Genomic DNA, 17365 nt, shown 5'->3' on the forward strand with positions numbered 1-17365 from the left:
TATTAGACATTTTGTTTTTAAACGATAGTGCAGTTTTAACATTTGTGCAATTCCCATCGTCTGCTTCTCTCACTCATTTCGCGCCCAGAAGACAACCAGTTGCTCTGTACCAAATTTACAAATGGGGAAGCACGAAACGACCAATTTTTTTAAAGGTTTTATTATTTGCACGAAGATAAATATAGAATATTGATTTTGTTACATATAAAACTAAAACGTAGATTTTCTGGCCAAATTTTGCGCAATACAAATGACTGTTTTACGTTAACATGTGTTATATTTATCATTATAACCCTGTTTTCATATTTTGGTATAATCCACTTCATCCCGCCCCCGCCGCCATTTTCTATGTTTTCCTTCACCGCGAAGTGGTGCACCAATTTTAAATGCTGAAACGATAATATTAGTAGTAAACGTGTGGGCTTTTATTTACCCCCCATCTCCATTTACGTGGGGCTGACCGATTTGCTCCTAATTCAGATAAGGAGACCCCCGAAATAGACGATGTACATCAAACAGGTAAGCTAACAACACTAGTGTGTTCCCGTTGCTTGCTCTTACTGGGCCGAATGGGCTAGCATTGCTACTTGCTGAATGAACGCTGTTCTGAGGACGCAGCTTCAGTGCAAAACATTGTTTCGTGTAAGTAACAAAGCAGGTCGCATTCACGGTCAAATGAATGGCCGTCACTATAAATTTAACCACAACTCCAAAGAAAGTCCTGCGTTGAATTGCCCGCCCCCCTTTTGAGGATGCTAGGCTAAGGCTAGCCGAATCTTCAAACCGTGAATATAACTCTACTGTCTATCTCCCTACTTTCTCAGTCTTTCTCTGTGGCGGCAATATTTGTTATTTGACACATTTACATGATGATAAACGCAATGCATTTGACACTTCCTTCCCATAAACATGCATTGAATGGCTCTTGTGCAGGTTATCATCCAGGGGTTCCGAAGTTATCGGGACCAGACTGTGGTAGACCCCTTCAGTCCCAAGCACAATGTCATCGGTAGGTACCGGAATATTGACACCTCAACCTTCAAACTGTATTTTATTGTGAACAGACAACTGAGTTATTTGAACGAAGACACCCAAATGAGTTCTCTAGATTACAAAAATCCTGTGTAATCTCAAATACCCACAAATGTAATCATGGGAATCTGGACCTATTTGATTCAAGATTCTATACCGAGTCATAATTGTTGTGCCAGATGATAAAAATCCTCGGTATAGATGAACATAGATACATTAACTATGGAAAAAATAAATTTCAGACCAATTAAGTGATTGGATCGTTTTACTTGGCATACCTGCTGTTCTCTAATGGCACACTGATGTGCTGTGGCATATATCAGTTTATTTCATTTTCCCCTCTTTTTCACAGTTGGACGAAATGGATCAGGAAAAAGTAACTTTTTCTATGGTAAGTAAGCCACTGAGGATAACAGCTTCCATCCATGACCTTGTTAGAGCTGGGGTTCATTGTTTATTTCTTTCTCCCCAGCCATTCAGTTTGTGCTCAGTGATGAGTTCAGCCACCTCCGACCTGAGCAGCGCCTGGCCTTGCTTCATGTAAGTACCGACACACGTAACATAAGATGCAAATAAGACTAACTTTAGTGATCATGCAAATTAAATTTCCTTGGCTTCTTTTGTAGGAGGGAACTGGTCCTCGAGTCATTTCTGCATTTGTAGAGATTATATTTGACAACTCCGACAACCGGCTGCCGGTAAGACTGAGACCAAATACTGTGTGTACTTATCACATCGGTAAACGCCGTTGCCAGAAGGCTTTCAACACAGGAAAATCAATGTAACTCCAAATTTTGTTGCACTATTGTCTAATGCATAGTGTTTACTATGTTTTGGGGCTGACTGAATACAGTACTGTACATTAAAAGAGTCACACCCACACAACATGTAAGCTTAAACTCTGAACATGGCCACAAACAGTTCTTTTTTCCTGTCCACTGCGTATTATTTAGACCATGAAAGCATTACATGGCGTAATAATTTTTTTGTGTGTTTTTTGGTGTGTAGCTAATTGTGAATATGTCTCCCTCCAGATTGACAAAGAGGAAGTCTCCCTTCGTCGTGTCATCGGTGCAAAGAAGGACCAGTATTTCTTGGACAAGAAGATGGTGACGTAAGTGTTCGTGTGCCTGTCATCGCAGGAAATATTGGCCCCACTGAATTCATGTGATCACAAGTTTGGTGGTGTTTGTGATTGGTGCAGTAAGAATGACGTCATGAACCTTCTGGAAAGTGCCGGCTTCTCCCGCTCTAACCCATACTATATTGTCAAGCAAGGCAAGGTGAGAAAGAAGTCTGGTCTGATCGCCAACTTTCTCGTCATAAATGGTGTCATAAATGGTTTCCATTATAATATCGGCCACATTGCAACTTATATTTCAATTGTAGTGCAATGATTTTGTTGTTTGCTGCAGATCAACCAAATGGCCACAGCGCCTGACTCTCAACGTCTGAAGCTGCTGAGGGAGGTGGCAGGAACAAGAGTGTATGATGAACGAAAAGAAGAAAGTATTTCGCTCATGAAGGAAACAGGTGTGTTCTAAAGTTTTCAGTCGCAGCTCTGGGTTCTTCCTGTGTAGATTTTGATACTATACCAAGATCACCAATCAACTGGACAGGTCACATTAGCCAGCTCTAAGCTGGTTAAAAAAAAAAAAGTCATTTCTACGTCACACCCATACTCCCAAAAAGTCCTTTTTTTTTATGACTGCTACCGGTTCAGTTTTCAGTGGTAGGTCAGTTGCCGTCATGTTTATAAATGTTATTGTACATGGTAAATAGAAGTGTGATTTCCTAATATCTGTCAGAAATAAAAATGCAATTCACTCTACCTGAAATTGTCCAGCCCCAACTCTTACTATAGTTTAATCATGTCATGCCAGAATAGTAGTTATTTATTCTAATTTTCTGCCTATTCCCAGTTTGCGAAACAAGCTGTCATCATCAACTGCCGAACATAACTGGCAAATTATAGCCTGTCGTATTATCATTTCAATAAGCTTGCTCCTCTTTGGTATGACGTTCTGTTATCCTTCAAACTCGATATTGAACAATACAATTATTCTAACGTGTAGTTATATCTAAATCAAATAATGATCTAATAATAATAATCATGTGTTCACCAGAGGGCAAAAGGGAGAAGATCAATGAGCTGTTGAAGTACATTGAGGAGCGTCTGCACACCCTCGAGGATGAAAAAGAGGAGCTGGCCCAGTACCAGAAATGGGACAAGATGAGAAGAGCTCTTGAGTACACCATCTACAACCAGGAGCTCAATGAAACCCGCGCCAAACTGGATGAGGTGATGTGCACAAACCTCGTTAACAGTGTTTAACACGATTGTGCTACTAATTGTCTAAGTAATGACGTGTAGTAGTGATGATAATATAAAAAAAGTTTTATTTACATCACGTTGCCTTTTGTTTATTTTCAGCATAGTCGTTTAATTTTTGTGTATGTATTTTTTAGCTGTCTTCCAAGAGAGAAACGTGTGGAGACAAATCACGACAGTTACGTGATGCTCAGCAAGATGCCAGAGACAAGGTTGAGGTAAATGAATAAATAATGATCTCATCTACCTAAAACTTAGCAAAATAGAACAAAAATGAAACACTGGAAGAAAAATGCCGTCAATTACCTTATTAATAAAAGCAGAATTTGGTTTTTAAGTGCCATCTGTAGTAGCACTGCAGATGGTATTAAAGCGGAAAATTAACAAATGGTCGCATCTTAGTTAGGGAAATGGTTATTTGGGTGCCCACAACTTTTTACACCAAATTTGAGTGTTTATTGGAAACATGGCTGAAGTAGCTCATATTCACACTCCTACAACCGGCTGGTGATGCACTGACAACAAAGGCTTTATTTTGCTCGCTCTACAATGTGCCAAGTAGTTGTTGACATTACACTAAAACAGGTACTGGTAGCACTAATAATAAACACATAGAGGAAGTCCAAGAAGCTAAGCAGTCCTGGCAGTTTGCATGCCAGATGAATATCAATTAGTTCGATTCCTTTAGGAGAAATAAACAGAAGTTTGAACCCCTGAATAAATGAAATCACCTTTTTTTTCCCTGCCCTTATGTAGGAGACAGAGCGAGTTGTCCGAGAATTGAAATCTAAGATCTCCGCCATGAAGGAGGAGAGGGAGCAATTGTCTGCTGAGCGCCAGGAACAGATCAAACAGAGGACCAAACTAGAGCTGAAAGCCAAGGACCTGCAGGATGAGCTGGCAGGCAACAGTGAACAGAGGGTATGGAAGCCTCCCATCTACGTCACTCTGCTTTCCAGCAACACTTACCCTTCCTCTGCATTACTGCATGTATCTCCGCTACTGTCACGGCTACCAGCAGGCGCAATTGTGCTTTTTAAATAAGTCACTGAGCCTAGCATGTGGAACATGCCACAAAGTGTTGCCAAGGTGTCATTTCATCTTCCCGTTAACCCTTAGTAATCAACTAGCACGTTTTATTTCTTTATAGCTAAGGTTGTGATTCAAGATAAATCCCACTGCACATCTTTATTGGCATTGGTTTGCGTGCAGAGCTGGTATGACTCACCCTCAGTATGGCCTCATATTTGTGGGCACGTGTGTGTATGTATGTATGAAGAGCATCATAAATAACAGCTTTATTGGCTCAGTCTTACTCATGGCCATGATGGGTCCCAGGCAGAATGCTGGTTGGTGGCAGCCCAGCATCAGCCAAATGTTACTGGAGCCAAATAAAAAGGAATGCCTTCTGGCTGCCGGCAGTGTGGTTGCATTGTTGGCCAACTGCAAAAGTATATCAGTATTTTATTTGACTGTCTTTTAGTAGAGGTGTTTTATGGTCTGCAACTTTGTCCATGATTAGCAATCCTCTCATATGATGTGCGCTATAGTAGGCAAAAGCTACAAAACTCATTGGCAGCGTGTGGCTAATTGCAAGCACAGCACATTGTTGCAGTCTTGTGAGTTGCATGCTTTGAAAGTCAAATTAGCATCCCGAATACAGAAGGTTTTGGTGCTGTGAACACAGTCATACTGTCCTTCCTACATTTAAAGATACCCTGCAGGTTGCTCTTTGTTGGTTGGCCTGGTTTGTTTCGGCCACGAATTTCAACCTCACAGCTTTGAGAGATTTTTTTCCCAAATCTTGATATGCGAAGAAGCCAGCATGAGGAATAAAAAACCTGTTCCACTGTTGTGTAGAAACGTCTGCTGAAAGAGCGTCAGAAGTTGCTGGAGAAAATTGAAGAGAAACAAAAGGAGCTGCAGGAGACAGAGCCCAAATTCAATATGGTGAAAGAAAAGGAGGAGCGAGGTATCTCCAGGTAGGGATGACTCATTTACAGCGTCACAAGTTTACCGAGCAACTGGGGAACAGACCTAATTTTGTGAGTCAGTCATCTAAATCTCGATATATTTGGACGGTGGCAGCAGCAGGTACATATTAGGGCTGCAGCCTGCAGCTAACAATTATTTTGATGATCGTTGTTGGTTATAATGTTTTGTTCATTACTCAATTAATTCGTTTTCATTAAAAAAACATCATAGCAAATGCACACACATAAATTGTTTATGATTTAGTTACTGGTTTGTCCATTTAAATGTCAGAAAATAGGCAGAGGTTTTTACATTAAAGTGGATAATAAAACCATACTTCCTTCAATTAATATTTCTTAACCAGTTGTTTTAAAAACAACTACCTACCTAAAATGCTGGAGATGATCTCTGGATACTTGAAGAAATATATCAGATGATGGAAAATTTTAAATTTTCATTTAGACTTGCCCAGGCTACCCAGGAGAGGACCGACCTTTATGCCAAGCAGGGCCGTGGCAGTCAGTTCACCTCCAAAGAAGAGAGGGACAAGTGGATCAAGAAAGAGTTGAAATCTCTGGACCAAGCCATCAATGATAAAAAGAGACAAATTGCTGCCATCAATAAAGATCTGGAGGATACAGAGACCAACAAAGAGAAGAACCTTGAGCAGTATAGTGTAAGAAGTCATTCTAATATATGATAATGTGTGTGTTTATACAGTGTAATCTGTATTTTTATTTTTATGTACAGTGAATATACTGTCAACACACCCTTTTTCAAATGCCATTTATATTTTCTTGTTAAAAAAAGTGAGACCGAGTTAAACCAAGAACCACACTATGTTTAGCACTGATTATTTTACTTCATGCCCAACACTTTGTATGCATCTAGGTTGTTCTTGAAGTGCTCTCTAAATAAAATTGGGTTGAGTTGCATTTTCCCTTTTGTCTCTAGAAACTAGACCAAGATCTTAATGAGGTGAAGACCCGCGTTGAGGAGTTGGACAAAAAGTACTACGAAGTGAAGAACAGAAAAGATGAGCTGCAGAGTGAAAGAAAGTAAGATTCATTTTGGATTCGTATCGCTTAATTTTACAGCACACAGGGTTTGTCTCTCAAGGCAAAACATCATGAAAAAGTAAACTTAAAAATGTACAAGAAAACTAACCTTTTCTCATGAGGTAAAAGCACATGATTTGAAATATTCATTCAACAACACGTCATTGGCTGTAATGCATTTTAGTTCTTCGGGCATCATAATGACTCCATTAGCAACGGCACTTCAAGATTGAAAGAAGCTTCACCGTAAGCTTAAGTATCCAAAATATAAAATATATGCATTAGCAACAGCACTTCAAGATTGAAAGAAGCTTAGCCATAAGCTTAAGGATCCAAAATATGAAATATTTGCTTGCATTTATTTTGCGTGTGGTTTAATTTCATTTACAGTGAGAGACATTTCCTTGAGCATATCAATTTTAGACAAAAAACCCTATACAACTTGTACTGTTTTGAAATGACATCTTGGCCCTACAGATGACAGAATAGACAGATTGTGAGTCTCTATTTTCTATCTCTCTTGTCCTCATACGGGTCTCAAGTAACTAGGGCATATCTCAGCTAGTTGGTATATACATAAATTATATATTTTCACTTCTGTACAATATGCATGTCATGCACTTCCTTAGTGGACGAGTGCTTTCTCCTATCTGACTCCTTTAAATGTACCTGCGATACTTTTAGCGTGATCGCTTGTGGCTTGTGACATAAGCGTAACCGTGTGCACGTGTGTACCCGTCTGCAGCTACCTGTGGCGTGAGGAGAATGCAGAACAGCAGGCCTTGGCGGCCAAACGTGAGGACCTGGAGAAGAAACAGCAGCTCCTCAGAGCTGCCACAGGCAAGGTCTGTGACTGACTAGTCTAACACAATATCATAAATTGGTGTGTATGCTGCTGTCTTTTCTTGCCCCGTAGCTATTAAGCCTGACCTTTAAATGCATTTCAGGGCTCAATCGTAACTTTCTTTCTCAGTTGGTCACACCCCCTTTTTGGGTAACAGCACGATGCATGCGGATGGATAAATGTTCTAAATTGACATATCATAGTTCTATGTTTGTTTGAAATCAAGCTTGACAGTGAAATGCGTTTTTATACAGTGGAACTTGGATTTAATGGTCTTATGGGAGGGTGGTTTGTTAGAGCCAATTGTCTGTTAAATTGAAGCAACAGAATTTCCAGACTATAGATTGCACCTAATTAAAGCAGCAACAGCTAAACCTAGCCATAAAAACAACAGCTTTATTAGCTCCAGGTCTCCACATTCATTATAAGTGGTCTTTTCAAGCTTCAGGGATCGACTCTCTCTCTCTCTCTGCTTTTTGTGTCTTCAATGAATAATGTATTTATTTAACAATGTGTTTTTCTTCTCTCCAGGCAATCCTGAATGGCATTGACAGCATCAACAAAGTCCTTGAGCATTTCCGCCGCAAGGGCATTAACCAGCATGTAATCAACGGTTACCACGGCATCGTTATGAATAACTTTGAGTGCGAGCCTGCCTTTTACACCTGTGTGGAGGTGACTGCTGGTACCAGGTGTGGCATGTTGTTTTATTTAACGGTTTTTATCTTCTATTATTATGAGAATTTTTTCTTTTTTTAAAGGTACTTTTCAATTTAATAGCAAACCATTTGGAGTTGGTGAATAAAAGTTTGAGCGTCAAGAAGCTTTCAACCTCGAATCGATTCTTGACTGAAATTTAGATTTATCAGATGTCATAACTCATGGCTAGAAAGAGATACTCGCAATTTGCTACCTGCAGATTTTTTTTTCTATTATATTCTTAATATTTTCAAAGTATTTGTTTAGATCGTTGTTGAAGTTATTTAAAATGGTTTCACTTTCAGACTGTTCTACCACATTGTGGAGACCGATGAGGTCAGCACCAAGATACTCATGGAGTTCAACAAGATGAATCTTCCGGGAGAAGTCACATTCCTACCCCTCAGCAAGCTAGATGTCAGGGACACCGCCTACCCAGAGACCAATGTAAGGACGTGTGTGCATCTAATTTAGTTGCGCACACAGCCAGCAAATACTAATTGTGCCTTGGGCTCCAGGGGGCGCCACAAAAATTTCGAGTACTTTCCAACATATTTTTTTATTTCAATTCATTGCCTTTGATCTTTCTAGTTTTCTTAAGTATCCTGCTGTCATATAATATTTGACTACCTATTGTTGATGTGTTCATACAACCTTGTATCAACCTTTCATCAGGATGCCATTCCAATGATCAGCAAGCTGCGCTACAGCCACAACTTTGACAAGGCCTTCAAGCACGTATTTGGGAAGACATTGATTTGTCGCAGCATGGAGGTTTCTACGCAGCTGGCCAGAGCTTTCACCATGGACTGTATCACCTTGGAAGGTTTGATCAACAACACCACCGTCAAAGAAACAATGAGCCAATTAGAAGCAAATCAATAGAATATGTTGAAGAGGGATGACATCTGTTTGCCTTTGTAGGTGACCAGGTGAGCCACCGTGGAGCTCTGACAGGAGGCTATTATGATACTAGAAAGTCTCGGCTGGAGCTGCAGAAGGACATGAGGAAGGCTGAAGAGGAGCTGGGTGAGCTGGAGGCCAAGCTTAATGAGAATCTGCGCAGGAACATCGAACATATCCTTTTTGATTTGCACTGCTCTGCTCATGCATTTTCCATGAGAATCTCGGGTGTAAAATATATAATCAAGTTATGATGATTAACTCTCCAGTCGTGTCTTAAAATCGATTAGTGTTGTACTTTTTTAAATTCTACCCAGACACGTACATTATGAAGCACTGAAAAAAGAAAAAATTAAGAGACCAGTTTGGTTTGTTCCTCTCTATTTTAAAAGCCTAGTAAAACTAAAGGTACATTTGTTTGGACCAGTAGATTAAACTTTTAGATTACACTTTTAGCACCAGACATCAAAATGAACAAAAAAATGGAAGAAAACTCGGTGGTCCATTAATTGTTTTCCACGGTCATAAAAAGGTTTTCATACTGGAATCTCAAAGCTGGGATGCTGTGAGGGTCCTGAGAAAGGTAAAAAAGAATTAGGAAATAGCAGGTTGTATTGGACCAAGCAACAATGACTCACCGCTGTCAGAGCTGGAATGCACGTCAGGATAAACAAGAGAGAGGCTTTGTGTTGCTTGTTTTGATAACATGGTTACTTCATGTGTCTGCACAACTGGGGTAAATCAGGTGATGTGTGTGCGTGTGTGTGCTCCACCTGCGGATAACTTTGCGAGAAGACAGGCAAAAGAACCAATGAGCGAGTTGTGTGACCGCATCTTTCTCTTCCGCAGTGGTGAGTCACAGTTATCATCCATTATTTAAAAGCCCATTGTTGTTTTCTGTCTCTCCACTTCTGGCCTGTGAAATTCCCTTGATTCACCCCACCCGTCACGTATATTTAAGTGTCCAGTCCATCTTCATTTCGGTCAGACAGACAGGGAAAGGAGCTCAGATTCTTCTACAATTTGGAATCTTGTATTTGTTCAATATCAAATGCGGAGTGCGCATCACATTTTTAATATTCATTTCCTATCTGTCGGTATCACTGAGGGAAATGCTCTTGAACGCTTCATTGCTTGGACCGTAATTAAATCAATTAAGCCACCAGTTATGGATTTGCCGGCATTAATAGACTTGATGGAAAACTCCAAGGCTCAGTGGAGTGTAGACGTCATGGACAATCAATAGTGCCGTCTGTTCATTTAGATTTAAGATGGCAAGGCTCCCGCAGATCCTTAGTCTTGAAAAGCATTATGTGGATACACAAATCTAAAAACAAGGCCTTAATTGGCAGTGAAACATCAGTCAGCTTTTTATAAATTTGAACCCTTGAAAATTTTGTATAATAATAAAACTGTCTCGTATGTCATTACAATTAACATTATTAAAATACTTGACCAAATGACTCTCGTGGTAACACACACAATCAGGTCATCAGGAACAAGACTGACGTTATTTTAGTGGGAACTGTTAAGAGCACGTCATTTATGTACTGTAGCAACTTTGAGAACATTATGCATTTAATCTTAAACTTAATTTCAAATGGAACTTAAAAGTCTTGGATTTAACTTGCCTTAAGCGGCTTTAACCCTAAAGGAGGATGTTCAGCCATATTAAAATCATGTCATTGATGACACATTTTTTTTGTGGTGTTTTGTTTTAATGATAACCCCAAAAATGGTCATAGACTTCTTTAACACATGCTCTCACGTATCAACAATGAGATCGACCAGCTGATGAACCAGATGCAGCAGATTGAGACACAGCAGAGGAAGTTTAAGGCCTCCCGTGACAGTATTCTTTCAGAGATGAAGATGCTAAAAGAGAAGAGGCAACAGTCAGAGAAGACTTTCATGCCAAAGGTGACCCAAATTACCCGAGAACTCTATGTATGGGACATCACCAAGAGTTGTGCTCATTTAACTTCCAAGTCAAGGCTTTATTGAATTTGTGTAAAAACAGGAACTTGATTGTCTCGCTTCATACCGCTGACTGATGTATCGTCCTTTGATGTTTCCTGTGCAGCAACGAAGTCTTCAGAGTCTGGAGGCCAGCCTCCACGCCATGGAGTCCACCAGAGAGTCACTGAAGGATGAGTTGGGCACAGATTTGCTCTCCCAGCTCAGCCTGGAGGACCAGAGGCGCGTGGATGACCTCAATGATGAGATCCGCCAGCTCCAGCAGGTTAGGAAAAAAATGTGCTGGAGAAACAGTGCTGTGTATGAAATAACCACTGATTAAACCACGAACAAGGCCCTCTTGGAATAAGTGTTTACTGTTCGATCAACAAAGAAATTGCTTTTGGGGGCGTTAGTATTCCCAAATAGTCAAATTCTGTCTTTCAAGCGCCTGTGTCCCGGTGAAAATGTATCTAGTCCAGGGGTCCCTATTCCCTAACATGACTCATCCAAATTATACTCTGTAGCACCCCCAGGAATGTTCAAAAGAGGTAAAAGATCCATGCACATCACTGATCAGGGAGTCCTTCATTTTTGCAGCTGTTTTAATAGTTTCACCTAAATTACCACCTGTTCACATGGTGAACGTGTTCCCGGACATAGTGGCAGTTTTCTTGACTGCTTGCAGAAATTTGAGAATGTAACTATTTCTGACACAAATGGACCGGTTCATGTGCACTTCAGTTCAGCACCGTTGTTGTCTTAATTTTGCCACCCACCGTCCTCCTATTCCCGCTGCTGCTAATGCATTAAAATGACCTGGGTGCGGTGAAAGGCGCAGGCAGCAGCTGTGTGTGGGAGGTTCCTGTGATCATTTTTTTTTTTTTTTCTGTACCAGCTTCTTAAGTCATATCCCCAATTGTGTTATACAACTTCACCCACATAACGCAGAGCCTCTCATGCAGCCTTCCTGCAGTGTTTGCACTCGGTTTGCGTGACATGTAACATAATGTGCAATTGTGCATTTTATGACAGTGAATCTCGCCACGGTATTTCGAGTCTCTGCTTTTTCGTTGTCAAAGCAATACCATTAGCACAAATAACAATGTTGTTTTTGTGCCAACCACAGGACAACAGACAATTGCTGAATGAGAGAATCAAGTTGGAGGGCATCATGACTCGAGTGGAGACGTACCTAAATGAGAATTTGAGGAAGCGTCTTGATCAAGTGGAACAGGTACAGTGTGGCCTCAATGTCCTGTGAGAGGAAATAATTATTTAAATCCCCGCTAAATTGTAGGATCTTGTTCACGTTTTCATGAGTAAAACAGGCATTTCAATGCCCTAACAAAATGCAAATTATTATTATTTTTCTAAAAATGGTGCCACCCCGCTTTGTTTATTTGCATTGTAAATTCAGATATGTCATAATGATAGAGCTGCATTTAAATGCCAGGTGTGAAACCTGTGAGGCTATGTGAATGAACTTTTGATCAAATCAACCCAAATACATGGTAATATGTGGTTTGGGCAAGACTTGAAATAAAGTTCACCTTTCATGGAATGCAGAATAGGGAATAGTCTGACAATTTAATTTGATTTGCAAACACAGGAGCTAAATGAGCTGCGAGAGACCGAGGGAGGCACTGTACTCACAGCCACAACATCTGAGCTAGATGGCATCAACAAACGAGTCAAGGAGACACTGGCCCGATCAGAAGGTATGTTCACGTTGCAGACTGGAGAAATAGATAAGGACTTCATTCAATGTGCAGTTGATTGGTAGATAAAGTAAGAAAACCAACCAAACACTATTCATGAGTTGATTTCCTATAATATAATAAACAAGTGACACTCCAAAATGAGAACTACTTATGACATCCTTTTAGATCTGGATACTTTGGTCGACAAGACGGAGTCGGAGATCAAGGATCACATTAGGAGCATGGATCGCTGGAAGAACATAGAGAAGGAACAAAATGATGCAATCAACCATGACACCAAGGAGTTGGAGAAGATGACGAATCGTCAGGGCATGTTGCTCAAGAAGAAAGAGGAGTGCATGAAGAAGATCAGAGAGTTGGGCTCGCTACCTCAGGAGGCTTTTGAAAAGTACCAGACCCTCACACTCAAGCAGGTATAACCGTCACGCCTTCAACTTGCTCAAAACCATTCAGAAGAAGGACCTAGTAAAAACAAACATTCAAATCACCTACTGTTTTAGCACAACTTTCCAAATAGTCAAAAAAAAAAACATCCAGAAATGAAGAGTATAACATCTGATTAAAAACAAGATGAGGCGCAACAACGTTCTTGATTTAATTTTCTCTTCTATTTCTATTCTCTCAAATTTCCAAGAGTTTCATGTATTCATTTTTAATGCATTAAAGAAAGCAGAAGCGCCCCTCGGGAACAAGACCTGAGGCCTTTGCCCACCCACTCTCTCAGCAGTGACTCACATATGAGTCAGTGCTCAGCTTGTTGCCTCTGGGGGCTCTAACTGTGACTGAGTGCACTTGGCTGCAGCTTCATTAATGTCTAAGCATGTGTGTATGTTTGCTGTTTGCCTTCTATGACAATGCCGAGAATAGGTCCACATGTTTTCAAACTGCCCACATACAGCAGCTCGTTCTCTGTGGAAGCATGATTGTGGCCAGGATGATGCCATTGATTGCAGGAGTTGATCAGGCAAGATGATGGACAATCTTCCCCACTGATCCTTCTGGAACTCCAATTAATTTATAGGTCACGGGCCTAGAGAGATTTCTTTTTATTTTTTTAGCTCAAGCATTTTACTAATTCATCAGCCAACCTTGTTTCAGAGGATGATTCAATCCGACCATGCCCTTCTAACTCATTATAACATACTAAATGGGATGAACATTAATAAGTATTTTTACTTTTACTGCTGAGTTGTGGTCTTCTAAAAAAAGTAAGACTTCAGTGTCAAGTAAAACAAGAAGGCACATTCCGATACTGCCATACTTAAGGTTTTTCATTTGTTTCATATGAATGCATTTGAAGTGTTTACCAAGCAGATATTTACTGTAATTGTTACTCTGCTTTAACATACATTAGTGAGTGACCGACTACAGTGCGTTACATCTTAGAAGGTCCTTCTGCATCATAAACCAGGAGACCTATACTGTATTTCCTCAAATCGTGGCCATCCTCCTAATAGACATCATGCTTTAGTAAGTGGGTGGGTGTATTCTCATAGTTAAGAGGCACGTAAGCACCTCCCCGAAGTATGTAGATCGCTACCCATTGGGGAAAATAAAATCGGTTAGTATCTGGAATGACCCTAATTCATAAACACCATTTGTTGATTTCCCATAAATAGAATTTCTCTGTCAGTAATGTAATCACGACAACACCTTGCTATGTTAAAACTACAACCAATGAAAAGACTATTATATTAATTTTTTTAAACTCCTTTTTAAAGATTCATGGAGCATAGTGGCACATAGGGTAAAATGCGGCATGACAATTTGGGATAACTGGTGTTATATTTCTTTTTCCCAACCAGTTGTTCCGTAAACTGGAGCAGTGCAACACGGAGCTGAAGAAGTACAGTCACGTCAACAAGAAGGCCTTGGATCAGTTCGTCAACTTCTCTGAGCAAAAAGAGAAACTGATCAAGCGTCAGGACGAGCTGGACCGAGGGTACAAATCCATCATGGAGCTCATGAATGTGCTGGAGCTGCGCAAGTACGAAGCCATCCAGCTCACATTCAAACAGGTACTGAACTCTGAAAAGGCTGTATGTTTACAATCCTCGACTATTTAGTTTGTCAACCGAGCCTCGTCTTCCTCGCACCCGCAGGTGTCAAAGAACTTCAGCGAAGTATTCCAGAAGTTGGTGCCTGGAGGTAAAGCCACGCTGGTGATGAAGAAGGGAGACGCCGAAGGCAGTCAGTCCCAAGATGAAGAGGGCGGTGCGGACAGCGAAAGGGGCTCCGGTTCACAGAGCAGCGTACCGTCCGTGGATCAGTTTACCGGAGTGGGGATCAGAGTAAGAATCGACTTTTTTTTGTTTTGTTTGGTTTTAAGATTAAGACACGCTTTCGTGTATATCAACAGTTGCCCAGTGGTTATTTAGCTGAAGCCAATGAGGTTTATAAATATTCAAAAAAACATGTGCAACAGTCCTCGGCAGAAATCAAAAGTGTGTACAGAGCGATTGAACTAGAAGAGAAAACTGTGTAACTCATGATTGATCATGATGATGAATTGTAAACTTTGCATCTGTGTCATTTGCAAAGAGGAGGCAAAAAAAAAATAATTTCAGCACCACGTCCTACGAGGTCAGTTAATCAGGAGCTTTTTCCTCGCCGACAATTGTCGTCATACACGCTCAGGACTATGTTCAGTCCAGTCAGTCAGTGTAATTTGTCATTCTAGAAACCCCAATTGTACTATATATGGGTACTTGTCAAATAATGTCTTTTTATTTGACAACTTCTTTTGGGTTTTCGATTGGATTATTTGAAAGGAAGTGCTATTACATATAGACAGAGAAGCTGACACATTTCTGTGTTGTAGGTGTCTTTCACAGGCAAGCAGGGTGAGATGAGAGAAATGCAGCAGTTATCTGGAGGTCAAAAGTCTCTGGTGGCCCTGGCTCTGATCTTTGCCATTCAAAAGTGTGACCCCGCCCCCTTTTACCTCTTTGACGAAATCGACCAGGCCCTCGACGCCCAGCACAGGAAGGCTGTCTCAGGTACGGGCGGCGATTTCACACAAACATGCGCCATCTATGTGGATGAAGTACTAACATGGTTTCTGTTTGGTGTCCAATGGAGACATGATTGTTGAGTTGGCCGGCCACGCTCAATTCATCACTACAACCTTCAGGCCCGAGCTGCTGGAATCTGCTGACAAGTTTTATGGAGTCAAATTCAGAAACAAGGTGAGCCGGGCACCTGCGGATCTCTTCAAAAGTCGACATAGATCTTGCCAAATTTGCACTGGCATTTTGGTAATTTAGTTGTTAGAACATCAGCCTCAGATTGGAAGTTTGGAGTCTCTCCTCTTGGACCTGATTGTGATTGTTCGCTTCGTTGCCTTCTTCCCGCATGAAATAAATTTCCTTAAAAATATTGGGTTTGATGTGCCGAAGCTGCGTAGGTGAGGCCTTTTCTCTGCATTACCACTTGGTTGCCTTCTCTGAACTATAGCAACAGCGCCCTCTGCAGGCAGATTATTTACGATTCATGTTATTCCAATCCAAGCCCCCTCCTATTCACTTTTTCTTCTCACCTTCTCATCTCTGCTTCGTTTTTGAGTATATTTTTATCATCATCATTATTTCTTGATAGTATAGTCTCCACTGGGTGTAAATTGAGTTTTGTCTTTCTTTTGTTCTTTTTCTAGGTGAGTCACATTGACGTGATCACAGCAGAGCAGGCCAAAGACTTTGTGGAGGATGACACCACTCATGGTTAATAGGTGACTCCTATTGACTTCTACCCTTCTTCTTCTGCGTTCTTATGGTTCAAATGACACTGTTAACTTAGCTGTCCACTGACATTCTTAATTTGATTTGACTGAATTTGTATGACTTGAACATTCGGAGGTTAAAGTTCTGCAGAAAAGTTTTATATATGTATGTTTTTAATGTTTGTATAACTCGTACCCGTTCCGACATGTCCTTCCACTTGTCCCGCCATACTGTTTGTGGGCCATCAAAGATAAAGGCTCTGTTCTTTACTTAGTAGTTTGTACTTTAAGTCATTTTCTGTTTAGCATATTTACATACGTGCCATTTGAATTCTGCGACACATACCAATGATGGAAAGTTATAACAGTTTTTTTTTCAAATTTCCTCATTGATGTTGGTATTCTATTAGGTTGAATGTTTTTTGTATGTAATAAATTGGATAATGAATTAAAAAAAAGCTTAATCATCTTTTACACCTCCCTTTGCTAACGTTAGATGGCGCAGTTTTACTGTAGCACTCAGCGGTTGTTGATGTTGAGTTCCAAATTTTGTATTGTGCCAATTTTACCCTTCGATTTGAAGCAACTGTTTCAGACGTATTGTACAGTGGCTAACAACAGCAGCCAAATGTTTCAGAATTTACCATACGGCGCTTCACATTAGAAATGGGCACTTACACAAAGCATAGGCCTGCTATAGCAACCAATTATTTTCTTGTTAAGGCAAAGAAATAAAATGTAATGCAATGATCACATCTGACTGCAGAATTCCCTAAGAACAATCAGAAACTGAAGACAGCTGATGCAGATAAGCCTAGCAGAGCATCACGGAGAATAAAATCCAGCACCTAAGTCTAGTTCAGCTGTAATTGACCGCAAAAACTTTACAGTGGTAAAAAGTTGGATTTCTGATTGTTTGTTTGTCCCATTACATCTGGTCCTTTGGACTTGTGACAAAGTCTCAATATTTCTATGGCCCTGACTGTATGGAACCCGCTTAAGTATCGGAGGCCAAATAAGATTGAGTGTGATTATGCATTTGTACTGGAATGGTGTCAGTGCACTGGTGGGTGTCTTTGGGCCGAGTGAACCACCATGACCTCACAGGCAGTTGGTTGGAAAGCA

At 40.6% G+C, this 17365-nt stretch overlaps 1 protein-coding gene across 1 annotated transcript; it reads left to right on the forward strand.

Moving 5' to 3' along the window:
* The first annotated feature begins 332 nt into the window (after positions 1–332).
* Positions 333–16698, forward strand: smc3 (structural maintenance of chromosomes 3). Its single transcript, XM_085912472.1, has 29 exons — positions 333–519; positions 934–1009; positions 1385–1423; positions 1505–1572; positions 1659–1730; positions 2067–2146; positions 2237–2315; positions 2448–2565; positions 3159–3334; positions 3502–3582; positions 4121–4285; positions 5225–5346; positions 5801–6014; positions 6293–6396; positions 7142–7241; positions 7772–7932; positions 8245–8386; positions 8615–8765; positions 8864–9014; positions 10609–10762; positions 10926–11084; positions 11928–12035; positions 12411–12519; positions 12688–12935; positions 14328–14540; positions 14625–14813; positions 15344–15521; positions 15604–15710; positions 16175–16698. The coding sequence occupies exons 1-29, from the start codon at positions 505–507 to the stop codon at positions 16244–16246; spliced, it is 3651 nt and encodes a 1216-aa protein (XP_085768598.1). The 5' UTR covers positions 333–504; the 3' UTR covers positions 16247–16698.
* The last annotated feature ends 667 nt before the right edge of the window (positions 16699–17365 follow it).

Source organism: Syngnathus leptorhynchus, chromosome 5, assembly GCF_054491065.1.
Source record: "Syngnathus leptorhynchus isolate UIUO chromosome 5, UIUO_Slep, whole genome shotgun sequence".
In the NCBI taxonomy this organism is placed as follows: domain Eukaryota; kingdom Metazoa; phylum Chordata; class Actinopteri; order Syngnathiformes; family Syngnathidae; genus Syngnathus; species Syngnathus leptorhynchus.

Bases quoted from the DNA above. Each gene is read 5' to 3' on its own strand.
- smc3 (XM_085912472.1), top strand. The intron at 6,015-6,292 runs GTAAGAAGTCAT...TTTTGTCTCTAG, and splicing joins AGAACCTTGAGCAGTATAGT to AAACTAGACCAAGATCTTAA. The intron at 6,397-7,141 runs GTAAGATTCATT...ACCCGTCTGCAG, and splicing joins GAGCTGCAGAGTGAAAGAAA to CTACCTGTGGCGTGAGGAGA.